This window comes from Myodes glareolus, chromosome 10, assembly GCF_982192425.1.
Source record: "Myodes glareolus chromosome 10, mMyoGla1.1, whole genome shotgun sequence".
Taxonomy (NCBI): domain Eukaryota; kingdom Metazoa; phylum Chordata; class Mammalia; order Rodentia; family Cricetidae; genus Myodes; species Myodes glareolus.
The window spans coordinates 59,272,056-59,299,792 of NC_142035.1; the positions used below are offsets into that span (position 1 = coordinate 59,272,056).

At 42.7% G+C, this 27,737-nt stretch overlaps 1 protein-coding gene across 1 annotated transcript; it reads right to left on the bottom strand.

Annotated features, from left to right (window-relative positions):
* Nucleotides 1-4,684: 4,684 nt before the first annotated feature.
* Chp1 (calcineurin like EF-hand protein 1) lies at nt 4,685-27,662 on the bottom strand. Its single transcript, XM_048460001.3, has 7 exons — nt 27,453-27,662; nt 17,850-17,922; nt 15,522-15,602; nt 12,718-12,845; nt 8,946-9,007; nt 6,986-7,108; nt 4,685-6,540 (listed from the first exon to the last, which is right to left on the bottom strand). Exons 1-7 carry the CDS (start codon nt 27,517-27,519, stop codon nt 6,487-6,489), a joined length of 588 nt encoding a protein of 195 aa, XP_048315958.1. The 5' UTR covers nt 27,520-27,662; the 3' UTR covers nt 4,685-6,486.
* Between the last annotated feature and the right edge of the window lie 75 nt (nt 27,663-27,737).

Consider the following 27,737-nt stretch of genomic DNA (forward strand, 5'->3'; position numbering starts at 1 on the left):
GCCACCATGTAGGTCTTGAGGATTGAACTTGGGTCCTCTGGAAGAGCAGTCAGTGCTCTTAACTGTTGAGCCTACCACACAGTCATAATGACTGTAGCATGGTACTAAGTAACTCGTTGTTGTTGTTGAGAAAGGGTTTCTCTATGTAGCCTTGGATGTTCTGGAACTACCTTGTAGACCAGGCTGGCCTCAAACTCACAGAGATCTGCTTGCCTCTGCCTCCCGAGTGCTGGGTTAAAGGTGTGCGCCACCACCACCTAAGTAACTCTTGAAGTTGATTTCTTAAATATTGTTAACTCTGGTCTTCTACATTTTTACTATATAGTATTCAATTATCATCCAACTAATTTTCTTCCAATTTAACCATGTTGCTAGAATTCTAATTGTTCTTAATAATAAAAACTAGGAGTCAGCTATCAGGGATGAAAGCTAAAGGATCAGAGAAGCAGAGCAGCCAACACTAGGGAGTTTTTACTTCTACCAGTGCTCAGACTGAAGGGCGACCCTGTCTCTATGAATCCTCAGACTGCATCCTCAGACCGCCTGAGCGCCTGTCTCCATCCAGCCACATTTTAACTCCAGTCTCCACCTCCCTAGTGCTGGGATTAAAGGTGTGCAATCCCTAGAGCTGGGATCACCTTTGTGTGTTTCTCTTTTAGACAGATTCAGTCTCACAGAGATTCATCTGTCTCTGTCTCCCAAGTCTTGTGTGCCACCACTGCCTGGCCTCTGTGGCTAACTAGTGGCTTAGTTCTGCACTCTTATCTTCAGGCAAACTTTATTTGTTAGATTACAAACAATATCACTACATACCATGTAAATACTACTGTTAACATCAAGAATACTGAGCCTATGCCATGGATCTGATACATACATACTTTTATTTATTCACTTTTTGAGACCGGATCTCATATAAAAAACTGACCTTGAGGGGCTGGAGAGATGGCTCAATGATTCAATGTACTGCCTGTTCTTTCAGAGGACAGGTCAATTCCCAGAAGCCACCTGGTGGCTCACAACTATCTGTCACTATAGTTGCAGAGGATGCAGTACCCTCCTCTAGTTACCCTGGTACACGGATGTGCATGCAAGCACCCAAACACGTAAAAATAAATTTTAAAAGATGATCTTGAAGTTCTGGTTCCCGTCTCCACCTCCCATGCTGGAATTACAGATGCGTGCTACCATGCCTAGTTTTATACAGTGCTAAGAACGGAACCCAGAACTTTGTGCACATTAAACAAGCACTCTACCAACGTACATCCTCAGCCCTATTTATTTTTAAATTAATTTTGAGATGTGATGGGTATTTTATCAACTTGACATAAACTAGAGACATCTGGGAAGAGGGAACATTCTCAATTGAAGAACTGTCTCCATCAGATTGGCCTAGGGACCTATCTGTGGGGACATTCCCTTGATTAATGATGGATGTGGGAGGGCCCAGCTCACTGTGTATGATGCCAATCATGGACAGAGACCTATGCTATATAAGAAAGCAAGATTACCCAGGTGGTGATGGCACTCACCTTTGATCCCAGCACTTTAATCTAGGGAGGCAGAGGTAGGTGGATCTGAGTTTGAGGCCAACCTAGTCTACATTGTTAGTTCTAGGACAGTCAGAGCTACACAGAGAAATCCTGTCTCAAAAAAAACAAAAACAAAAAAACAAACAATGAAAGAAAGACGAACAAGTTATGGGAAGAGAACCCCAAGCAGTGTCCCTATGAGACCTCTGCTTTAGCTCCTGCCCTGACTTCTCTTGATGATGGATTGAAGTAAGTTGAAATAAACCATTTCCTCCCACGAACTAGTTCTGGCCAGTGTTTATTGACATGAGGTTAACATCCAGAGGTTTTATTGTGACAACTTTGTCTGACAGTTAAAAAGGCTTTTGTAAGGTCAACGTGATAGCTGAGAGGTTATGAACACCTATTGCTCTTGCAGAGCACCTGGGTTCTTGTCTCAGCACCCATACAGTCGTTCACAACTATCCATAACCCAAGTTCCAGGGGATACAACACCCTCTTCTGACATCCATAGGCATCAAACATACACACAGTAAATATACATACATGTAGGAAAACACTCATATGTAGTGTATGTACATATATGCATATATATAATAAAGAGATAAATAGGCCTTGCAATATGTGAAAAGAGCGATGTGACATTTACTTCTTTGCCCAAAATTCAGCTTATCAGTGCTCATCAACTTGCTTCCCACAGCTTCACAAACCACACGATTTCTTGTGAAATCTATCACCAAATAGAAAGAGGACTGTCTCTGAAGGCCATCCTCGGCCCTTTTGCACACTTTGTCATTTGTGCCTTCCCCTTCTGTAGGGAACGGAAAGTCTGAGTGAGTGAAGTTCTGAGTGAATGTGTACTTTCACATGGACCAATAGAGCAATTTTGCAAAGCTGTTACCCATATAGAAATGGCAAAGCCTTCCTGGGGAGTCTGAGAACAAGTGCTGTTGGAAATTGATCAGGGTGTACTGACTAGCAACCAGACCTTTCTCCTTCTAGATGTTTACAGACTGAGACTGCTCCTACAGAGACCTCCTAGAGACCAGCTAACCCCTCCATCCTGCCCTATCATAGCTTTATCATATGTGTGCATGTGCATCTGTTCTTTGTTTCCTAGAATCCCCTCGTCCGGACCCAAGTCAGACACAGCACCCTTTTTTCTTCAGCACCTTTTCCTCCACTTCTGACTTTTTGGTGATTACAAGGATAACAGAAATGCCCTTGGTGTTAAGTATAAATGATTCCACAGAACATTTCTCTCGGCAAACAAATTACAGGCTGCTTCAGCTCCCTACCCATGAAAAGATGTGGCACATAACACACTTAAAATAGCACGTTCGTTTTTTGAAACTGATTCAATTTTGAGAAAATGATAAAATTCTCCATGGCTAGTCTTCCAAATGACATCCTATAGAACACACTATAATGGCAGCTCGAAACCTGTTCTTACACTGTAGGTTGGGAAGAGACAACTCCTCCTCCCGAGAAGCTGAGCACCATAACCAGGAATGCTGGCACACGCTTACTCTACCCAAATAAATGGATGAATCTCTGAGTTCATAGCTAGTTTGATCTATGTCTTGAGTTCCATACCATCCAGGGCTACACAGTAAGACTCTGCCTCATAAAAAAGTAAGTAAATAAGTAAATTAATAAGGAATTCAGCACCATGACAGGTTTTTTTTTTCAGTGCTGTTTTTAGATTGCAAGCTTCCAAGTCTTATCATCAAACATTTTTAAAAATTATTTATTACATATACAGTGTTCTGCTTGCATGTATGCTTGGAGGCCGGAAGAAGGCACCAGATCTCATTATGGATGGTTGTGAGCTGCCACCATGTGGTTGCTGGGAATTGAACTCAGGACCTCTGGAAGAGCAGGCAGTGCTCTTAACCTCTGAGCCATTTTTCCAGCCCCTATCAAAAAATTTTTTTTTATTTCAAAGCCATAAGAAAACCAGACAGGAATTGGTGGGCTCTGTCCTCCAAATATGCATGTATGATCCAGTCTGAATAATATACAGTAGAATTAAATTTCCTCTTATAATATTGCCAGGAATCTTTCATTTAAGTAACACTCCATTGGTGTTTAAGCCTATAAGCACCAATATATTTTAGACTTTGTTTTATTGTTTGTTTGTTGTTGTTTTTTTTTTTGCCAATTTCTTTGAGTTCGAAGTTAGCCTGGTCTATAGAGTGAGTTCCAGGACAGCTAGAGCTGTTACACTGAGAAACCCTGTCTCAAAAAGCAAAGAGATTTTATTTTTAACTGCATGTGTTTGTGTGTTGAGTGTAGGTGTGAGCAGAAAGGCCAGAGCACTGGATCCTCTGGAGCTGGAGTCAAAGCACTTCTGAGCTTACCAACATGGATGCGAAGAACTGAACTCTGATCCTCTGCAACAGCAGTGTGTTGACTGCTCAGCCGTCCTTCCAACCCCATTGGTTGTTTTATTGCTTTGAGTAGGGTCTACTATAGCATAAACTGAGCTCAAACTTGAGTAGTGGAGCATAGTCTCAAACTCCTGAGCCTCCTATCTGTCTTCAAAGTGCTAGAATCACCAACTAGCTCCACCACAATGGGCTTTGAAGCCTTTCTTTTGTAAATGTGTTGTGAGATCTGTAGGCATAGTGAATTGCTAAGATTACTACTGATCTATACTAGAATGTTTATAATAGTGGATTTTTGTTTTCTTTTTTAAAAATGTTTTATATAAATGAACATTTTGACTAGTGTATATATGTGCACACGTGTGCTTGGAACCATCAGAGGCCAGAAGAGGGTGCAGATACCCTGGAGCTGGAGTTAAGGAACAGCTGTAAAGCCACTGTATAGGTGCTGGGAACCCATCCCTGGTCCTCTGCAAGAGCAGCCAGTGCTCTTAACCTATGAGCCGTCCCTCCAGCTCATTTTTTTTTCTTTCTATGAGACAAGAAAGAAAATATATTGGATGTTACTTGGAATTAATATTAAGGGGTCACAGATGATGAGCCCCTAGATGAACATCTCTATGTCACAGGCCCCCACAGAAGTAATGGATACCTGCAACTGATATTCTAAGCATAAATCTGAGAAAGGGAGACACTATATTATTTCAAATTTAGGACTCTTGAGTTACATGAAATTGATATAAAAACAGATAAAAGTCAACCAAATTCTTTTGTTTTAATGACAATTAATTTATTGATGGATTGAGGAATACAATTTTAACGGGACAATAAGGCACAACTGTGGATTGAAACAGTTTGCTACACAGCCAAGGGGGGGCATAATCTTAGAAACTTTAAATATGTAAATCAAGAAGTCTCTGAAGTACTTCTCAGATCAGTATCAGACAATTCTTTTTTATACAATTCTTATATTACATCATTTGATCACAAAGTCAGACAGATATTTCATAAAGAATTCCCCAATTCATGTAGATTTCAGCCATCCACCCTAGCCACTCCCCTGCATCACCTTTATCCATTCCTTTTGCAGTGTTTTTGTTTGAGTTAATACACATCTTGGATAGCCTTCCAAAGCAAGAAGCAAGCAAGCGAGTAACACCAGAGCAACATCAGCCAAGAGCAGATTTACAGACATAGGACAGAAGCAACCTGATTCAGTGAGGTCTAAACCAAGCTAACATTGGCCCAAAAGCTGAGCTGGGTCACTCAACGACCTCTAATATCACTTCAGTTGGTGTCACCAGTGCCAGGCCTTATGCTCTGAAGGGATCTGCAGTGGTCTACACAAGGAGCTAGACGGTCATGTGATGAGGAAGCTCATGAGACAATACATTCACTGCTTTATGAACTGACTACACAGCTGCCAGCATTAAAATTTGCCAAGTATAAAAATTCATTCAGAATTTTGTGCAAAACATTAAGACACTGAGGACAATGTAATTCTTCTAATTCTTTAGGACTGAGATGAGTCAGGCACTTCCACAACACTTGTCTGTTTGGAAATATGAAGAATCTTTCAGTGTACAGAACACTGAGGAATAACTCAAGCTGCAGGGCGGACTTGGGCAGCTCTCCAGGGTGCCTACCCTCTTTAGAAAACTACAAGAAGGCCCCCTACTGTACTGTCAAAACGGCCACTCTATTGGTGACAATGTCCCAAAGAGAAGCAAACTGGCAGGCATGAGACTAATTTCTGAATGTCAACACTGTACTCAGAAAAGATATAAATATGTTGAAAATAAAAAGCCAGAGGTAGAGAGACCTGGGAAAACCACCTAGGAGACATGGCTCTACAAGCCTCACCACGCCACCTTTGAGGAACATCTCTGTCCATAAGCCCTGTGACGAAAGCAGGGCAGGGGACTGAGTCACATGCTTTCCAAGAGTTGTACTGGTTGCCGAAAAGCTCCTGGACAGCAGTGCCCCAAAGACACATCCAGGAGAAGGTAGATATAAACCACCAGACCACTCACTATCCTATCAATCAGAGACAGACTTGACAGCAGAGCCTGGAGTCTAGCAGGGAATCTTGATGAAAATGAGGAAGGCTCAAAGACCAAACGGAGAGAAGGTTGGGTGACAGGGAAGTAGGAAGTAAAGGACACAAAAAGGAAACAGGAACATGACGGAGGCTCGATGAAGGGAAGGCAGCAGGATATGGTCTCCATTCAGTGGGAGCTTTGCTGGCTGGTTCTTGATGAGTCCCTACCTCATTTCCTCAGACAGGATGGATGCATGGCATTCAGCAGCAAAACAGGGGAAGATGATACTTACAACAGAGACCTGGTGGGTGCATACCGAACAGAAACTGACCAAGGGTACCATTCTGTAACGCCCTGTTTATACACCAAAGGCAAGTCTGTGTGGACAGGAGAGACTTCAGGTTGTCATGCAAGAGCAGTAGTATTACGGGAAAAGGGAGTAACAGGGTAGGGATGGGGCAGGCAGACAGAAGGAAGTTCCAGTTCTTAAATACTAGAAAGCAAGAATAATTTGGTCCCTGTCCTTTAGTGAAGAAACCGGATGCTCATTTTCTGTTCTACATCCACCTTCTCCAAAACCTGGAGTTGAAAAACAAAAACACAATTTATCATGAAGATTATGACCACTCTAAGCACCCTTCCTCCTCCTATGCAACAGGATTTAACTTAATACTAAATGATAAGGGAAAAGGCTCAAAAAAGGCACACCCTTCCCTGAGGATGCACAGGGAGCTAACGGGTGCTGGGAAGAGACATTTTCTTCAGTAGTATAGCCCTTCATAAGTTCCCCATGTTCCTGTAAGTAACCCCAATTAAACTCTCATCTTTACCCCTTCAAAATGACAGGAACAAAAAAGAAGATAAGTTGAGAAAAATAAGGGAATCAGCAAGCAAGAAGGGGACAGAATGAATATGATCAAAAAATATATATATATAAATATTATACTAAAACCCACTGTAAATAATTAATATATACTAGTAAAAAGGACTTGAAAGGAAAAAAATCAGAAGGTGGTGGACAGACCTTAACAAATTCTGTAAAGGATATGGCACTATCCCCATCCTGATCAGCCTCCTGGATGGTCCTGTCCGCAATGCTGCCCAGCTGCTCATCTGAGATATTCACTCCAACCATCATTCGTAGTACCTGCAAGACCAAGAGTCTTAAAGGAGACTTGAGAAAAAGTCACCTCAACTCTCCTTTCCTTTGATTCCTTCAAATTTACCAGCTAGAGAAGTGAAATCCTTAGCTTCTTATCTAGGCCATTCTAAAAAAGGAAGCAAGTGACTCCAGCAAAGTCACGAAGTGTCTTCTCCATATGGACAGAGATGGATTCTTTCTGCTTAGATATAGGCATGATGTCTGCTGGCACAACAGCCACACTGGGGCTGTGAGGTACATCACATGCGTTATAAATTCCATACCAGAACTGAGCAGAAGCTGGGAGACTCAGACACTGTGAGACCCAGACAACCTATCCCTGGGTGTACTGAACCGGATAAAGCAGTTCTTTACTGAAGTCGATCAGTTTGGTGGATTGTTCTGGAATCCAAAAGCAGTCCTCCATGGGGCAGGGGATGGGGCATTAAGCCTTTATTACAGGCTATAGCTACATAACTCTCCTTGAAGACTACTTGGGAGGCTGATGTGGGACAATTACAAGTTGAGTCCAGTTTGGGTGAACTTAGTGAAGATCTTTTTAAAACTGGGGGTGTTGCCAGGCGCACGCCTTTAATCCCAGCACTCAGGAGGTAGAGGCAGGCAGATCTCTGTGAGTTTGAGGCCAGCATGGTCTACAGAGTGAGTTTCAGGATAGTCAAGGCTGTTACACAGAGAAACCCTGTCTTGAAAAACAAAAATAAACAAACAAAAAATGGGGTGTCTGAGATAGTACTCAGTGAGAGAATGCTTACCTAGCAAACACAAGGCCCCAGTACCACACATATACAAACATGGTACCTTAAACAAGTAACTTCAATGTCCTCTTGCCTAATGGCTCACAGGCTTTCCTTTCTCCACTCCTTTACATCCTCTGGAAATGTTAAATTGTATGAGCAGTGGGTTTCTATTTTTTGCCAACTATTTTTGTTGAGGTGGGGAGCAAAGGAGGATTGTTTTTTAGACAGACTTGCTATGCTGCTCAGGCTGGCCTTAATTGCCTAGACTCCAACAATCTTCCTTAGTTTGTCAAGTAGCTACTACCAATTATATATACTGCCTCAAATAGCTATCAACCAATTCAAGACAGGGGGCATCAACCAATTCTTAAAAGCCAAAAGTTTTGTTGGGCGGTGGTGGTACATGCCTTTGAACATTCTAGAGGCAGAGAGGCAAGTGAATCTCTGCGAGTTCGAAGCCAACCTGATCTACAGAGCAAGTTCCACAACAGCCAAGGCTACACAGAGAAACCCTGTCTCAAAAAAACAAAACCCTTACAAGCTGAGGCTCAGTTATTAAGAGCACTGGCTGCTCTTCCTGAGGAAGTGGGGATTTCATGACCAGCACCCACATGGTGGCTCATAACTGCCTGTAATTCTAGTTCTAGGGGATACAATGCCCTTTTCTGGCTTCCCTGAGAACCAGTCATGGACATGGGTTAACTTGTCAGATGGTGACAACAGTCCCTTAATGCTGATACCAAGTCTACAGAGAGACTAAACAGCAGAATTTACTTCAGAGTCCTTGGGATTAAATAATTGCTATCAAGCCGATCTGTTAATAACTGCCCTAGCCGCACTGTGTATCACCTCTGTCACTCAGCCCCGCAGGAACAGTCAGGTTTTCAGTGGTGGCGACTGCCCATCCATGAAGACTTAGTGACCCATTTCCAGGGTTTCCAGGCCTTCTCTGTCTTCTACCTGCAACGGGATTCTCTCCAAGGCAGGGACTAAATGAATGGTTACTGAAAAGAAAAAACTGCTGCCCATGACAGTCAAGTCAGGGCCCCAAAGACACACTGTTCCGAAACTGGTTTCCCACATACCTGTAACAGCTCATCACGGGAGATCTTGTCATCTTTATCCAAATCATACAGTCTGAAAGCAACTGGGAGGGAAACACAAGAAGTCAGTGGGCAACCTGCAGTGCTTTGTCCTCTCTCAAGGAGCTGAGCACACAAAGGATAGGAGACTGACATCAATATATAGAACTTACACCAGAATTTAGATCCTGCTCTTCCTTAGGAAAGAATTGGAATGCTTTTTCTTTTTGCCTTTTGAGACAGAATTCTCATGTAGCCAAAGCTGGCCTTAAGCTTGAATCTTAGCTACAGCCTGAACTTTTGAACTTTCTATCGCCACTTCCTAAGTGCCCAGCAATACCCAGAGTTTTTAATAAAATCAACAAGACTCTGATGCCTGTATATCTCCACCCTACCGCCCAGAGCTGGGGTTATGGGTATGCATAGTATACCTGACTTGTCATTCAAGTGGGGCTCATCTCCAGTCCTCGGATGGTGCAGCAAGTGCCCTTGGCCCCACGTCATCTCTCAGTCCCTGCCCCACCTTTCTTACAGTTCTCTCTTTAACAATACATAAGATTTTACTTTTTTTCTTTTGGTTTCGAGACAGGGTTTCTCTGAAGCTTTGGAGTTTGTCCTAGTACTCACTCTGTAGACCAGGCTATTAGATTTCTCTGGGACTGGAGTTACAAAAGGTTGTGAGCCACCCTGTAGGTGCTAGTAATGGAACATGGATCCTCTGGAAGAACAGTTAGTGCTTTTTGCTTGTTTGTTTTTCAAGACAGGATTTCTCTTTGTAGCTTTGGCTATCCTGGAACTCACTCTCTAAACCAGGCTGGCCTCAAAGTCACAGAGATCCACCTGCGTGAGTGCTGGGATCAAAGGTGTTTGCCATCACTGCATGGCACAGCCAGTGTTTTTAACCTGTGAGCCGTATCTTTAGTGTCCGATAAGTATTTGTTTTTTTGTTTGTTTTTTAAAGATTTATTTATTTATTATGTATAAAACATTCTGCCTCCATGTATGCCTGCATGCCAGAGGAGGGCACCAGATCTCATTACAGATGGCTGTGAGCCACCATGTGGTTGCTGGGAATTAACTCAGGACCTCTGGAAGAGCAGTCAGTGCTCTTAACCTCTGAGCCATCTCTCCAGCCCCCTTGTTCTGTTTTTTAAAAGAGATTCTCAATAGTGTATGGTGGTACATACCTTTAATGCTAACATTTTTTTTCTTTTTGATTTTTCGAGACAGGGTCTCTCTATGTACAGCTCTGTTTGTCCTGGAACTTGCTTTGTAGACCAAGCTGGCCTCGAACTCTCTGAGATCCACCTGTGTGTGCATCTCAAGTGATTAAAGGCATGTGCCACCACCACCTGGATAATCCCAACATTTGGGAGGCAGAGACAGGCAGGCCTCTGGTGAGTCTGAGGCCAGCCTGGGCTATATACTGAATTATAGACCAGTCAAGGCTACACAGTGAGACCCCACCTTAATAAAAAGAGAAGAGAGAGAGAGAGAGAGAGATAGATCAATGTTTATATATAGACAATGCTGCTTCAGGAGAAGCTACAGTTTCCTGTTCAAGAACAGAGGTTCTTGTGGAATATCCTTTCCAGCCCCTGGGTCCACAGCCAAAGGAATATGTGACTGTGTAAAGAAAAATTTATTTTCTTCTCAAAATGTCTCCTGGGCAGGCACCTGCGACTCTGAGTGCCACACAAACGGGCTCTGCTTCATATGGATATATAGCTGGGTTCTCAGTTATCACTTGTGCCCCTCAACAATTTAAGGTTTAAGATTGTTCTTTGACCAAATACCACATCCTGTTATTTAATGTTTTTATTAAAACATGATACAGCTTACATTAGCAGGCCCACACTCAAGAAAACAACTACCAAGTGGTAGTAGTGGGACATGGTGGCTCACGGCTTTAATCCAGCGCCTGGGAGGCAGATCTCTGTGAGTTCAATGCCAGCCTGGTCTACAGAGCTAGTGCCAGGACAGGCTCCAAAGCTACACAGAGAAACTCTGTCTCAAAAAGCAAAAAACAAAGAACAAGTGCATAAGTAGTTTAAAGTAAAAGAAAATGTTGAACCATGTGTACTTTCCTAGATTCCATGCTACAACTGACTTCTCCAGTCATTCATTAACTCCTGGTCTCAAGTCACAGTATCAAGACCAGGTAGGCATACACTAGAAGTCTGCTAAAACATTAATCAAAGCTGGGCATGGTGGTGCTCAGGAGGCAGTGGGGAAGACAGTCCTAGGTTTGAGACTTGCCTGGATTACATACTGAGTTCCAGTCCAGCCTGGACTACATATGAGATACTGGTTAGAGAACAAATAAAAATAATGTAATAAATAAAAACACCAACAACCCACATAGAAAAGGTTTTGCATGAAGCAAACAGTACTTGGTACTAAGGAAGAAAATGTGGCTCACTAGTGTAGTCTATAATACACATGAGGATAATTCACAGAATTCTGCTGTCTGTATTCAGCTTTGCTTCTATTGAAATTTTATGCCATTTGTCAAGTACCATAATGCTATGGTAAAGCTCAACAGTATTTTAGCACTTTTGTTCAAAAATCTTTCCTGGCCTAAAGAACAAGATTTGCTCCAGTGATTCTCAAACTGAGCCATAAATGCCAACAAAAGGGAACACATACTCCTCCCAAGAAGATGAGCAAAGGCCACCAGCCACCAACTGGAACTTAATGAGGCATTTGTCAAATATACGAAATGCAGAATTATGTAATCTAACTTACTTGTATTTGTTCTAATATTTAAAAACCTCTAGTAGCTTTAAATCATCATGGGCTCCATTTAATCTGTAGCTTCACAAACTCCTGGGCTCCACCATGCATTCTTTCAAAGCAGGGTTGGGCTTAATTAGTTTCATATAATTTCAATATCAACTTGTGTTGAAAGAAAGTAGAAATTCAACTTCAACTTCCTGGAAAAATGTTGTAAGATACTGGGCGATAGTCCATGAACTAACAAGGGCAGAAGGAAACCTAGTAAGTATCTAAAGAAAGGAGGCAAGAGGTAACAGGCAAAGAAAATTAAACATTGCCTCTATTACTGTTAACTTTAGTCAAATCCATAATCTACCAACAGAAGGGATGGAGGATCAACATAATCTCTCATAGGCAGTGCCGAGGGTTTGATCCCATGCTCCCCGTTGTCATTCTAGTACCTTCTACAGTGCCTGGAGTACAAGAGATAACGAATTATAATAGCAGGTAACACTTACTGAATATATACAGTACCAGTATATACAAGGTACTGTTGGAAGCACTTGAGAAATATTAATTTTACAAGAGGAAGAATCTCTCAGTGGGGACTACAGATGTGGCTCAGCAGTAAGAGTGCTTGTCTGGCACACTTGATGCCTTGGGCTCTATTATAACCCCTCAAAAATAAGGTGTGGTGGTACATGCCAGTAATCTCAGCACATGGGAGGTGTAAATAATGGAAGAAGGAATTCAAACCAGCCTTAGCTACATATCTAGTAAGTTTGAGGCTAGCCTAGGAAACATGTGTTCCATCTCTAACAGCACCAAAAATCAATGAATGAACTATAAAAATGATCCATAAAATTCCTTAATATCTCATTTTCCACAAGAGAAAACTGCAGCCCAAAGATCTCAGGTAACCTGTCCAAAGTCTCATGGGCCAAAAACAATAAACCAGGAATTCCCACTCAGGTTAGCTCCACGGTCTGACCACTTAGCACTCAGCTTTTAGATGGGGATGAGAAATACGTTAAGCCACACAACTGATGCTCCTTACAGTGCAGTTTGTTGCTTCGGCTGTTGAGTGGTTCAGGTCCATTCACATCTTTGCTCTTTTCGTTATCCTCAATGGGTCGGAAATGAGCCAAAGTTCTCATGAATCCTCGGAAGTTTACCTGGTCCTCTCTATTTGGAAACAGAACAGAACACCATGTCAATCCAGGCGGGCTCAGAAATTAAGGGGCGCTGATGCTGAGAAGCCTCAACAGGTAAAGGTATTTCCTGCTAAGTCTGATGACTGAGTTTAATCCTCAGAACCCACACAGTGGAGAAAACTGATTCTTGGAAGTTGTCCTTTGATCTCCATGAATGTATGCTTCACATGCGCGCACACACACACACACACACACACACACACGGGGGGGAGAATATAAAAAAAGCAATAACACAAAGACAAAAGAAATAATTTTAAAATTGAATAAATGAATTTTTTAACAGTTAAAGGGTGACCCATGTGACTTGTTTACTTAAGACAATCATATCAGTCTCAGGCGGCCTGCTTCCTAGAGCTACCCAAAAAAATTCTGCCAGGCATAGTGGCACATACCTTTAATTTTAGAATATGGAGACAAAGACAGGTAGATCTCTATAAATTCAAAGCTTGCCTGATCTATATAGTTCCAGGCCAGCTAAATCTACACAGTGCAAGAACCTGTATCAAAAAAACAAAAACAAAATTCCAGTCTTAGCTGGATAATCTCAGCATTTAGGAGGCGACAGTAGGAGAATTCTGAATTTGAGTTCATTTTGTACTGCAAAAGGGACCATGTTTCAAAAAGAAAATAGAGGGTTAAAAAAAAAGTCTCTGGTCTCTTAGTGTAAATGTGACAGGTAGTGTCTCTAAGTGTCAGGTAGACACAGTTTGGAGACCTACTAATGGGAGAGATCAAGAGAAGGCTAGCTCAAAAGGGTGAGCTTTGTTTCCTTCATGGAGTCACACTCCTCTTGGAGTAGGATAGTATCTGCACCAAAATGTAAGCTCTGAGCAACCAAGCAATATGGATTAACACTTGACCATGTGCCTGGGGCATAGGGGTAATGCTATTAACACAATGTCTATGTAACAGAATGAAACACCTATGTTCTACTATCAAATTTTAATCTGAACAAAAGAAAACGAAACAAAAAAGAACAAAAAAATTCTTCCTTTTTAAGACAAGAAAAATACAAGCCTGGGAGTCAAGCAGCCATGTCTGCTAAGAACAGGAAGCAGTGGCACAGGCTGTGTATGCCTGGCCACAGAGGCCACGATACTCTTAGCAGCAGACCAGAGAAGGTGGCAAGTAGTAACCAAAGTCAGAGGAAATACAGCTTTGCCTTTCAAAACAGACTTCCAGGGCTGGTGAGAGGACTCTGTGGGGGCAGGCTCTTTCCAAGCCTTGGTGATCTGAGTTTATTCCCCAGAATCCAACTGGTGCAGAGGAAAACTGATTCCCAAAAGTTGTCCTACACACAGTTTCAGGACAGCAGGAATATACAGAGAGACCCTGTCTTGGGGTGGGTGGGGGTGGGATGCTGAGAAAGAAAGAAAGAAAGAAAGAAAGAAAGAAAGAAAGAAAGAAAGAAAGAAAGAAAAAAAAGAAAGAAAGAAAGAAAACAGGCTGAGCCATGGGAGCAAGGTGTGTGTGTGCGCGCGCGTGTATAGCTATATATAGCTATGTACACACATGCATGCATACATACACACATACATATGTATACATAATAAACAAATTTTTAAAAAGCCTCTATCTCAAAATAAAAGAATAACATTAAGAAAAGATTAAGTTTCAGAAGGGATGACTTCTAAGCAAACAAATACTGAAGCATTCAGAGGTAAATGAATGCAATTTACTGTCAAACAGTTAAAAAAATAGAGTATGTGAACATACACACATTTATGTAATATGTAATATGAAAAAAACTATATATACATGTATTGTATGCCTGTGTTTATGTATATATGATCTCATAAATATCAGTGGAAGAGAACCAAGGAAAGGAGAAAGAAAAGAAGGGAGAAGGGAGGGTATTTATGAGTATGTGTGTAGAGGCTAGGGAAATGGCTTAGTGGTAAAGCATTTGTCTAGCATACATAAATACATATGCTTGATCCTCAGCACCACAAAAAAAAAAAAAAAAGCAGGTATGGAAGAGCAAGAGCATACTTTTAATACCAGAACTCAGGAGGTAGAGGTATGCAGAACTCTGTGAGTTTGAGATCAGCCTGGTCTATAAAATGAGTTCCAGGTCACCTAGGACTATACAATGAAAGCTCCTATCTCAAAAACAAAGGAATACAGAAATAGTTAGGAGGGGAGGCGGTATCAAGGGAGGAGCCAATGACCACAAACTCAGATGCACTGTCCAACACTTTAGCAGCAGTAATTAATGTGTTGCATGCTGCAAATTATGTGCTAGACTTCAATCTTTAACATTAAAAATAAAAAACAGGGAGCTGCATAGATGACTAAATGGCTAAGAGCACTTGTGTTTCTTGCAGAGGACCAGGTTTGATTCCCAGCACCAACATGCAGCTCACAACCATCTACAATTCCTGTTCCAGCAGATCTAATATTCTATCATGGTGCTATACAGGTAGTGTGTACACACACACACACAAGTAATACAAGAAAAAAATCAAGGAAGGTGGAACACAAGAGATAATCTAGAAATGAAAATTAGGGATGTACAATTTAACTCTGGGTAACCATGACCTAAAATGACAACTATCATTATTCTACATTAGCAATTAATGCAGGCCAGACAACAAAGGAAGGAGCCAAACCCAAGGGCTTTCCAACCACAGCCATTCCAACTCACCCCTCTGAAAAGAAGGCATTGATGATCCGGTCCCCCAGTGGGTTAATGGCAAGTTCTGGAATCCTCTGGAAATCTTCCCGGCTGCCAAGAGAATCACCTTAAGCTAGAGACCACTGGCCTCTAACATGAACTCCTTAAAGCCAACAGAGTACAACGCAGTAAGAATACTGCCTCCTGGAATTACTTCTGAGGCATATTATATAAGTAATTAGAATATTTGCCAAGTGGGTTTTGCATCAACTCAGATGTGAATGAAGCTAGATTTAATCTTGTTACATTCCAGTAAGTTCAGCAAACAAGTCATATCAATAAACCAAACAATGAGCAAATAGTTAAGTTGTTCCTTAGTAAATGATTTCTTGAACATTGCCATTTTGTAGTTGTTAACTGGCCCTGAGCACAGCAAACAGGCACAAGCATCTACTGCAGAGATTGAATGGAGGAGCAGGCAGCTGGAGGAGCCTGAAGACACTTGCTGGGAAGAGCTAAATCACCTATGAAATGCAAGAATTTCTATCCTTTTTTTGGTTTTCAAGACAGGATTTCTCTGTGTAATAGCTTTGGCTGTCCTGAAACTCACTATACAGACCAGACCGGCTTCGAACTTAGAGATCTACCTGTCTCTTGAGTGCTGGGATTAAAGGTGTGCGCCACCATCATCCAGCAAGATGTGAGATTTTCCATTCAAGAAAAGAACTACAGGGTATGGTGGTATTTTGTTTGTGCTCTAACAAATAAAGTTTGCCTGAAGACCAGAGAGAAGGGCTAGCCACTAGTTAACCATAGAGGTCTGGAGGTCTGAACAGACAGTCAGGAAATGGTATGGCTGAGCGGAGAGAAGAATATAAGGCGGGAGGAGACAGGTGCTGAGTTCTTTTTCAGCTGAGGAGTTAGAAAGGTTAAGAGTGGGCTGTGGCTTGCTCCTTTGTTTCTCTGATCGTTCAGCATTTACCCCAATATCTGGCTCTGGGTTTTTTTTGTTTTTGTTTTTTAAATTTATTTATTATGTATACAGTATTCTCAGTATTCTGTCTGCATGTGTGTCTGCATGCCAGAAGAGGGCACCAGATCTCATTACAGATGGTTGTGAGCCACCATGTGGTTGTTGGGAATTGAACTCAGGACCTTTGGAAGAGCAGGCAGTGCTCTTAACCACTGAGCCATCTCTCCAGCCCTGGCTCTGGGTTTTTATTATTAAGACCAATTAGAACTCATGCAACAACAGGGCATAGTGGATCACACCTATGGTCCCAGAACTTAGAAGCCAGGCTGAGCTATATAAGTGAGTTCTAGCACAGTTTGAACTACAGAGCGAAACTCTCTCATGGTTTCCCAAGAAACAAACAGAGAGAGAAAGAAAGAAGAAAGGAAGGAAGGAAGGAAGGAACAGGGAAATAATTCTTTTACGCATGAGACCTGGGGAAGATTTAACCTTAAACATATTAAGAGCAATCAGCTTCACATAACATAGAGGCTATGACGACATTTATTATACATACATCCTGCGCAGATCTACTGCTCCAACTTGTTATAGTATCACACCTTTCCTCATGCCATACTTTATCTGTGCCCTTGTAGAGCTGAGGAAACTAGAGACACAAAGTAACTTGCCCTTGCCACAACTAAAGGGCAGAAGTAGTTTAAATCTAAGACTTTAAGTCAAAATTTTTTTAATATTTATTTATTTATTTATTATGTATACAATATTCAGTCTGTGTATATGCCTGCAGGCCAGAAGAGGGCACCAGACCCCATTAGAGATGGCTGTGAGCCACCATGTGGTTGCTGGGAATTGAACTCAGGACCTTTGGAAGAGCAGGCAATGCTCTTAACCTCTGAGCCATCTCTCCAGCCCAAACTCCCCCCCACCCCCGATGATTGATAATGATCTATTATCGATTGCTATGGACACCAGGCGGGATACGAACCCGCGCCCTTAGACACTAGAGCAGAGCGTTAGGCGCTCCTAGCCGCCGAGCCATGGCTCCAGCTGCTGGTCAAAATTTTTTTCTAAGAAAAAGTTTCTCACATTGTTTTTTAATTATTATTATTACAGCAAGGTAGCCAAGTACTGCAGGCCAGCCTGAACACATGAGTTTCCTGCCTCAGCCTCTGAGTACTGGGATTACAGGCATGTGTTACCACATTCAGCCATGAATTAGTATCACTGGTCTGGCTTATTTAATTCCTTGGTGGACCAATGATCTGTAGACACCATGGCCCAAGTGGTCCTTGCTCTCAAAATGCAAGACACTTAGTATGCCTACCCTTGGGATAAAGACAGCTGTTAGGGAGTTCCTGGTTTTGTGGGGGAAAGGAAGTACTCACCTGAGAGTCCCATTCTCCCCTTTGTCCAGGCTGGTGAACCGGCTGTACAGGCGCGTGATCTGACTGTGGGAAACTAAAGAGAACAAAATTAGTACCAATTGAAGAAGTAGACATGCATTTACACTACACCCACAGCCCGCCACATGCTTTAGTGTGGGGGATAGGAGGGGCTGCGAAGCTTTTCTAGAATGTCAAAACAGCAAATTAAAAAAAAAAAAAAAGGGAGTAGGAGGAGCTGGAAAAGAAACTAAATCAAAAGCAATGAAAACTGGCTCTAAAAATAAAGTGTAGGCGGCCAGGCAGTGGTAGCAAGGGCCTTTAATCCCAGCACGCAGGAGGCAGAGGCAGGTGGATCTCTGTGAGTCCAAGTCCAGCCTGGTCTACAAGAGCTAGTTCTGGAACAGCCATGGATACAGAGAAACCCTGTCTCAAAAACTTCCCTCACCTCCCCCATCCCACCCCTGCCAAAAGAAGAAGGAGGAGGAGGAGGAGGAGAAAGAGGAAGAAGAGAATTATAAAACTTTTTTTAAAAAAAGTATTGGAGGCAAAGACTACAGGTCAGTTGCAGAGTATCTGCTTAATAGTATGATCCCTAACACACACACACACACACACACACACACACACACACAGACACACACACACACCATACACACACCACACACACACACACCACACACACACCACACACACACCACACACACACACACACACACCACTCCAAGTGAAATAAAGTTAAAGGGAAAAAAAAATCCAACTCAAACCCATTAGTTAGCTTGGCTCTTTGGACTGCAATTTCTAAGTAGATAACGTTGAACTAAATATTGAGGCACATCAAACAATTCTGCTTTTAAAGTCTGGTTTCCTTCTGCACCAAGCATCTACAACATCACCTCTTCTTCAGGACTTCATCAGGTGACAGACCACCACAACCTGGAATCGGCTTGTTTGCTGTGACCAAATGCCATCTACAAGACAAGCCAGTGCTCCTCATCTTGTCTGACTCCAGGACAGCTAAGAGCAGTTTGTAACTGCAGCCGTCCAACACAGCAGTGGGAGCACAGTGCTAGGAAACCGTCTTCTAGCCAACCGAGGCCAGGGGAGAACGGGGTGGACACAGACTTTGTCTCCACTGCACCCCTTAGGCAATAAGGGTTAAGGAAGTGTGGTTCTGTGGTTGTCCTCCTGAAGTTCAAGCAACAACACTGGACTCACTGTGTTAGGAACAATGAAACAAAGTAAACAAGGCAGGAGGTGAAACAGGAAGTGAATGATGGGGCAGAGATGAGAGGACACACCAGGGCAGCTGTGACCTCTTTGGCATTAGCTTCCTCTTTGAAGTGGAGCTGGGAGGATAAGGTGGGCAGAGAGCAGAGGAGGAGGCTAATGGCTCCCCTCAGTCAGGGGTATAGCTGCTGAAGGCTTCAGGTGGGGACTCTGTTGCCAGGCAGCCAGGCCAGCAGATTCTAAGTCCATTCATGGCGCCACACTGGGTAAGAGAGTGCGGCACACTCTCAGGACAGCCATGTAGACAGATTCTCATTCCATTCGTGGCGCCACAGGGGGTAAGTGAGTGGGGAATGTGAGGAGCTGATGAAAGGAAAAGGCTTGGCAAAGTGCCTGGCGTTTGGAAAGCACACCAAGTTAACTATTAGTATCACCTCAGCATCCCTTCAGGTGAAGGGACAGTTTATGCGGCTATGCTAACTTCTCTCCACTTTCTTGACCATGCCAGTCACAGCTGCTTTCTTTGGGAATCTGATCAATTTATCCAGGCCTGGCATCTGGCCTCAAAGGCTACTCTTGTAATAAATTCCTTAGTTGAGTAAAACTAAGCCAGTTAAAGAATAACTTTATTTCCCAAAAAGTTTGGAAAAAGAAATCTGTTTACCATCTCAACATTTTTTCCATTTTATTAATTTTCCATCTAATATCATTTGTGTACTTAAATCCTATTGCTTTATTTTCTGTTTTTAATAATTTATTTATTTTTATGTTTTGTACATTGGTGTTTTGCCTGTCTGTATGTCTATATGAGGATGTCAGGTTCCTTGGAACAGGAGTTACAGACAGTTGGAAGCTGCCGTGTAGGTGCTGGGAATTGAACCTGGGTCCTCTGGAAGAGCAACCAGTGCTCTTAACTACTGAGCCATCTCTCCAGCACCCCCTAATAGCTTAATCTGCAATTAGTAGTTCATGACCTTTCACACTGATGTTGAGTATTTTAAAAATGTTTATTTTTTTAAAATTATGTTTCTAGATCTGTGGAAATAAGAGCTGATGCCCTCAGACGCCAGAGGAATTGGAGCCCCTGGACTAGAGCTACAGGGGGTTGTGAGCTGCCCAACATGGGCGCTGGGAACCAAACTCAGGCCTTCTGGAAGAGCAGGATGCATTCAACCATGGAGCCATCTTTTCCATCCTGATTTTGCACTATTTTCTCTGTGTGTAGTATGTACAATATGTGTGGTGTGTGTGAGTGTATGTACCCATGCACACACATGGAGAAGCCAGAGCAGGACTCCAGGAACTGAGTTTCTCTCTGAACTGGAAGCTCACCACTACCACTATGGCCAGACTGGCTGGTTGACTGGGGAACTCTGGGCAGTTACAGACATGCCTGCCTCTGTATGTGGCTGGGGACTTGCATTGAGGTCCTGTTCGCAGAGCAAGTGCTCTTACCCACTGGGCTCTTCTCTAGCCCCTGAGGAGTGTTAAGTAACTATAATGTTTAGTTCGCTAGGTAAAATTTTAGTGTTCAGAGTCTCTCTCACATTTCAGATTATTGGTGAAGATAAAAAAAAAATCAAATTACATTAACATATCAGTTTAGGGTATTTTATATTTACACATTATTTTAACATTATACACATAACAAAATATAAATGGAATAAACACACAATGTGGCTTTCCTAACACCCAAGCCCCCAATCTCCCATGCCAGGACCATGAAATTATGGCAAATGTCACAATCTAATAGAACTCCTAAAACTAATAAATGAATTATTAGATATTTATTACAGAAGAACATAAATGGAGCCCTCTTGTTCTATGTATGTCTTTTTAAAAAACTCCTTTGATAAGGACTTGTGTCATTACACTCCATTTTTTTATGAAGAAAATCAGTTTACAGCCTTTGGAGGTTATAATTTGCTGATCTATACATAATAAGCATGCACTTAGAAGTAGCTTTACAAATGTAAGAAACTGCTATCTTCCAGGACAAACTCGCCCATATGGAAATCAATGGCAAAACGTACAACCAAATGTCAACTATTAACATTCTCAGTAGGCTCATATCTGAACCTATCACTTATATTTGAATATGTTATGATGATAAAATTAAACACAGCTTTGTAAATATCAAGGTGCTAACTCAGAAGGCAAAGGCAGGAGATTGAGGCCAGTCTGGTTCACAGAGGGAGTTCCTGGACAGCCAAAGCCACACAGAGAAACCCGTCTCAAACGACAAACCAGGGTGCTAAATGCCGTGGGACAAAGAATATAAAACAACCTCCAAAGTGTACCAAAGTATAGAGCTGACCTTAACCTCACTCTACAGCACAGGCTAGCCTTGAATTGCAGCCCTGCCTCCATTTCCACAGTGTTAGTATTACACACATGGACCACCACACTGGGCTTCATCTACCTATAAAAGAGCTACACAATCCACGTGCATGAAAGTATTAGAACTGCCAGGAATAAAGGCAGGACATGTGTCCAGTAAAACCAAACTCACCGAAGGGGCTAAACTAACCAGACAGGCACCTAAAACCTCTAACATTCTTGGAAATTCAAAGGAAATCCCAGGAGGTAGCAGTTCCCCTGTACTACGAATATGCCCTGAATGAAGCTGCAGTCACTCTGCTGATGAGCAAGTAATTATTTTATACTGAAAGACTGAAAAGACCCTGCTCACCCCAAGTTCAAAGCTTTCTATCATTTCTGCCTCGTGTTCAGAGAAGAAAGGTAGTTCACGGACATGAAAGCACCAAGATGGTCTGGCAAGAGGAAGCATGAAAAGTTAAAGAAGAGAAGTGAAATTATTTTGCCATCATTTTGATCCTATCTAAATGAAGAAGACAACCTGGGTTAAACTGCAGGCAACAGCAGCTCTGGGGAAAGCTGCAGAGCTGAGCCTGCACCCTCATCAGTCCTTTCCATGCTTCATACACCGACATTTCTCCAATAGAAGGACGTTAAGATCTAACCTATTCTCTTAAGAATTAAAAGAAACCACTGGGCAGTGGTGGCACATGCCTTTACTCCCAGCACTCTGGGAGGCAGAGGCTGTCAAATCTGAGTTTGAGGCTGCCTGATCTACGATGCGAGTTCCAGAACAGTCAGGAACACAGAGAAATCCTATCTCGAAAAACAAGAGACCAAAAAGGTATTTTCTAAAATAAGCAGGGGATGGACCTCAGTAGAAGTGCTTCAGGGCATACTCAAGGAACGGCTTCCAACCCCAATCCAACAAAAGAACAAAGTGAACCAAACAAACAAACAAAGTGCATCTTCTCACAACAGGGCAAACTTTAGTATTACTGGCCAGCAGGTGATAGAAAGTCACTATCAACTTTCCTAGGAACGATGACGTGGTTAACAAGTTACATGTTTCCTCTTCCTACAAAACACGAAAGTAATTAAGGGTAAAGTACCGTGAGTTCAATGCCAGCTTGACTACAGAGTTCCAGGTCAACCAGGGTTACACAGAAAGACCCTGTCTCAAAACAAAACCAAAAAACAAACCAAACATCAGGGTTGGAGGTAGAACTCAATGGTACATCCCTTTTCTAAGCATGCATAAAAGCCAGACTCTAGATTCAATCCCTTACACCAAAAGAAAAAGAGGTTAATGAACAGAAAATGACATATAAAGCAAATACAGCAAAACTATAACACGTACTAAATAAGAATAAGTATGGGGACAGGGCAGTGGTGGCGTACAGCTTTAATACCAGCACCCAGGAAGCAGAGGCAGGTAGATCTCTGAGTTCGAGACCAGCCTGGTCTACAGAGCAAGTTCTAAGACAGTCAGAAACCCTGTCTCGAAAAACAAAACAAACAATAAGAACGAATAGTGGGCATCATTTACTGTCAACTTTTCAGTATATTTTAAAGTTTATAGTACAAAACAAAAAAAAAGTTTTTTGTTTTGTTCAGGTGGTTGTTACTCCTGCTGTTTTGTTTGTTTGAGACTGTAAGATTTATTTCTTTTTATTTTGAGAGTGTTTTTCCAGAATGTATGTATGGGTAGCATGTGTGTGCTTAATGCCAACAGAGGCCCAAAAAGGGAGTTACAGATAATAGTGAGTTGACATGTGGGTACAGAGAACCAATTTGGGTCCTCTGTAAGAACGGTGAACACTCTTAATTGCTGAGTCACCTCTCGGACCCTTTTTTATTTTAAAAATTACTTATGTGTATGTATGCACACACATGTCCACATGCATTTGTGCCACAGTCCACATATGACGGTCAAAGGATAATTTGGCAGTTTCCACCATGTAGGTCCTAGGAATCAAAACTGGGACATCAGGTTTGCTGGCAGCACCTTTACCAGAGGAGCCATCTGAGCAAAAGACAGTATCTTGCTATGGAGTCTAGTCTGGCCTTGAACTCAGAACCCTAGTGCTGGGGTTACAGGCATAAAATAAGCTTCCATATCTGGTATGAATTCTAATCTTTGGAATCTGATACATTCAGGCCAGGTCACGATATGTGACATAAACCTCAGGTATCTGCTCACGCTCCTCCATAATACTGTTTACTGCAGGTTAACATGTGCGTTACTATTTTGTTTTTCTGCTTAAACTCAAAACACAGCTTCTATCTCTGCAGCTGCTCCTAAGGGCAGTGAATGTCTATGTAAATGTCAAGTAATCTGTGCTCTGAGCCCCTTCCTCATTCATAAGGCTCTACTCCTTCAGAGTTCTGTTCTCTACCTTGACACACAACTCTCCCTACCCCTTTCTAGCCAGAAAGAGGAATTCTGGGAGAAAAGAAGGGCACAGAATTTTACAAACTATTCCCAATATGCTATAAGATATTATCTGTGCATTTCCAACTCAGTAAGATGAAACAGGACACAGGAAGGTCCTCTGCCCACACAGAATCTTCTGACAATGTGACAGGGAGAGGACAGGACGGGGCCCCAGGAGGAGGCAGGAGCACCCAGAAGCTCAGCTTCAAGAAATGTTCTCAAGCAGCTGCCTCTGTCAGGGTTGTCCTCCGCTGGAACTAGAGAGACCCACCCCCTTCATACACTACACCCTTCCAAACAAACAAAACCTCACAGGCCTGTCCAACTCACTTCCTACCCTGTTCAACACCCTGCCCATACCCACATGACACAAACCAGAGGGCAGAAACTAAAAATAACCAATCTGCATTCACCACTATTTAGCTGGAGTGAACCTTTGCTCAAAGTTAAGCTTTTTGGCAATCCACAGCCAGATTTTCCTCAGGATAAGTGAACTAAGGGTCATTACAGAAACTTCTGTATTGACCAATTCAGTAAGAGACAAGATAGAGACACTGTGACCTCCCTCCAATGACATCATTCATCCAAATGTACTAACTTATAAAAATGCAGAAATGTGAAAAAAAAGTGATAGAACAAAAGCTAAATACAGTAGGTGTTTTACCATGACAAAGGTTTTTTTTTTTCTTTCTTTCTTTTTGAGACAGGGTCTCACTATGTAGCCCTGGTTGGCCTGGAACTTGGAGATCCACCTGCCTCTGCCTCCCATCTGGTCTTTTTTTTTTTTTTTGCTTGTTTGTTTTTCAAAACAGGGCTTTTCTGTGTAGTCCTGGCTGTCCCGGAACTCACTCTGTAGACCAGGCAAGCCTTGTACTCAGAGATCCACCTGCCTCTGCCTCCTGAGTGCTGGGATAAAGGCATTCTGTGGAGTTGACACATTTGTAATCCCAGTACTTGGGAGGTTGAAGCAATAGGATCTTAAATTTGAGGCCAGTCTGGGCTACAAGAGAACCTGTTAAAGGAAAAAAGAAAAACAAGAAAAGGGCTTGGCAATGGTGGCGCACACCTTTAATCCCAGCACTTGGGAGGTAGAGACAGATCTCTGTGAGTTTGAGACCAGCCTGGTCTACAAGAGCGAGTTCCAGGACAGGCTCTAAAACTACAGTGAAACCCTGTCTCGAAAAACCAAAAAAAAAAAAAAAAAAAAAAAGGAGAGAGAGAGAAAGAAAGAAACAAGCTTCTGCTAAGGGTTTAAACTAGATAAACTCACAACTCAGACTAGAGGATTGACCCTGTAGCCGACTGGGCTCACAGTTGCTGGGACACAGAGACACTCTAGGTTAATTTATCCAAAATGAATCCATTTATGAGTCAAGATCCTATTCCTATACTCTAAAGGCCAGCTCGTGATTTTCTTCCCTAAGTTCTGAAGGTGGGTGCTGCAGGATTTGGGCTTCCTTATGTCCTGACGCCAATCATAACTCTCTTTGGCTTACGTCCCCAGCCAGGTTGTGGGTGTCTTCTGTCACCATCTGCTCTGAACACCTAGCATAATACTAAACAGACACCGAAAAGTTTCAGGAAGTGCTTGTTTCATTAGGCCTTCCCAGTCAATACATACACTGGCTCTGGGGACAATCGTTCTCATACCTGAATCACTCTTGTGTGACCAGGATAATAGTTCTTCCATGACTTAGGGTTTGTTCATGAGTCACAAGGTAAAATAACTCAGCCCTACAGCCAAGACTTATGAAAAGAAACTGGAATGATACTACTGTGACATTTACTATGAAGCAAAACAGCTTTCCCTCAGTTGGCATTATGGCTCATACTTATAATCTCAGTACCCAGGAAGCTGAGGCAGGAGGACTGCCATGAGTTGAAATTAGCCTGGGCTATGTAGAGAAACTTTTTTTGTTTGTTTTGTTTTGTCTCTAAAGACAGGGTTTCCCTGTGTAGTCCTAGCTATACTGGAGTTTGTTACGTAGACCAGGCTGGCCTTGAACTCAAGAGATCCACCTGTTTCCGCTGGGATTAAAGATATGCATCACCAGGCCCTGTTTATGTAGTAAATTCTAAGTAAGTCTGGGCTACAGAATAAGACCTGTGTCAAAAAACAAAGGACAACAAAACAATAGCTTGTGCCATACTCACTACACTTCCTCGTGACGTGACTCTTTAAACACAGATGCTTTAACTTGGCTGTCATCCTAGATGTAAAGAAGTCATTATGTTTCCAAGTGTGATCAGAGGTCATGGCCACAAAATGTAGTAAAATGCTTGCTAAATCCAGTTGCCTATATTTCTGTCATGGAATCAGAATTGGTCACGAAATATCCATAAAGGTGAGTAGTCAAATGAAAGTTATAAGAAGCTAAGTGATTTCTGTCATTCAGTTGAAATTGTGAAAAGGATCACCTTAAGTAGGTGGGTCAGCATGGTTAAAGATCTCGGTAAAGCTTAGCAGCCGTATGTGTCAGTAGGGTATGGGAAAGCAAGCAAATCAACGCGAGGTGGTGGGCTAGGTAAGTCTTCCAGCTTGAACACTCTAGAAAGCTGAACTTGTCAGACAGCCAGGACGGCTTCTAATTTATCCGAGTACTCCACTCCTGGAGAATTCTGTAGTTCGCCCAGTGATCCCTCGGCACTACTTCCATAGTGTTACTTGCCGCTCACGTTATTATCAAAGACAAGTATCGTGAAAGCAGCTTACAAAACTCCAGAGTCCAAAGGATCACCGAGAAAGTGTGGTAGCAATACAATTGTATCATACATTATCAAGGGCTTTTCAAAGCTATGGTGTTCTCAGTGTTTCTGAATTCCTAAAGTCCTGTTGCTCCTTCTTTCAGGCTAACAAGGAAGAACCTAGAGCATATATGTATATGTGCGTATATATAATAAATCTGTTCCTGGTACAAACTCACTGATTTTGGAGTACATCCAGTTTCAATATCAACTGCATAAGATACAGCAACATGGCAGAAATCAATATGTATGAAAACAGGACAAATGTCCTCATTGTATCTTTTAAAAATCTGGTCACTATAACCTGTGCCTCTTCTCCAACGGTTCAGATTAAAAAGTCTCAGGTTTTCGGACTCCTGATTGCTTACAGGTCTCCAGTCCCCGGTCACTAGCCTTACTATACGATCTTTTTTTCTGAGTTCATTCTTCCCTGCGTGTGATTTTAATAGTTTTAGCTCCTTGTTGAGAAACCTCATTGGAATGTATTACGTTTTCTTCAGGAACCATTCAGGTTTCCTGGATTTGCTTCTCGTTTACCTACTGTTCAGGTTGCCTCTGTGAGAGGAACGATAAAGAAAGAAAATTCGTGGACTTGAGAGGGCAAGAGTGGAGGGGTGGTGTCTGTGTTCCGCGGCTGGATCGAGATTTCGGGCTTCTGAGGCAAGACAGCACCAGAGGGGCCACATCCCGGCTCCGGGAAGCTACAGATGAACGCACAGGTCCTCTAGCCTTCGGTTACCCAAAGCACCGGACGCTGCACGGGACCCTCCCAACAAAGTCACCGCACCCAGATCAAGACCTCAGCGACAAGCGTCCTCAGTACCGAGGCCGGCCGGAGACGCCCGGCCGCCTTCCCACCCCCAACCCGAACTCACAGCCAGTCTCCTTCTTGATCTCCTCGAGCTCTTCGTCCCGCAGTAACGTGGAGGCCCGAGACCCCATCACCGTTGGTGGCTGGTGCTCCTCTGGGAGAGGCAGCGCCAGAAGTTACGGCGGCGAGAGGGAAGGAGGGAGGGAAGGGCCAGGGGTCAAGAAGGGAGAGGGCACTGTTTCTTCTGCGGCCCGGGGAGGGAAACCGGGGGTTGCGCGCGGGGGAGGGCAGCCCGACAGCAGCCAATCGGGAGCGAGGCCGCGCCCTGCGCAGGCGCCAACGTCAGAGC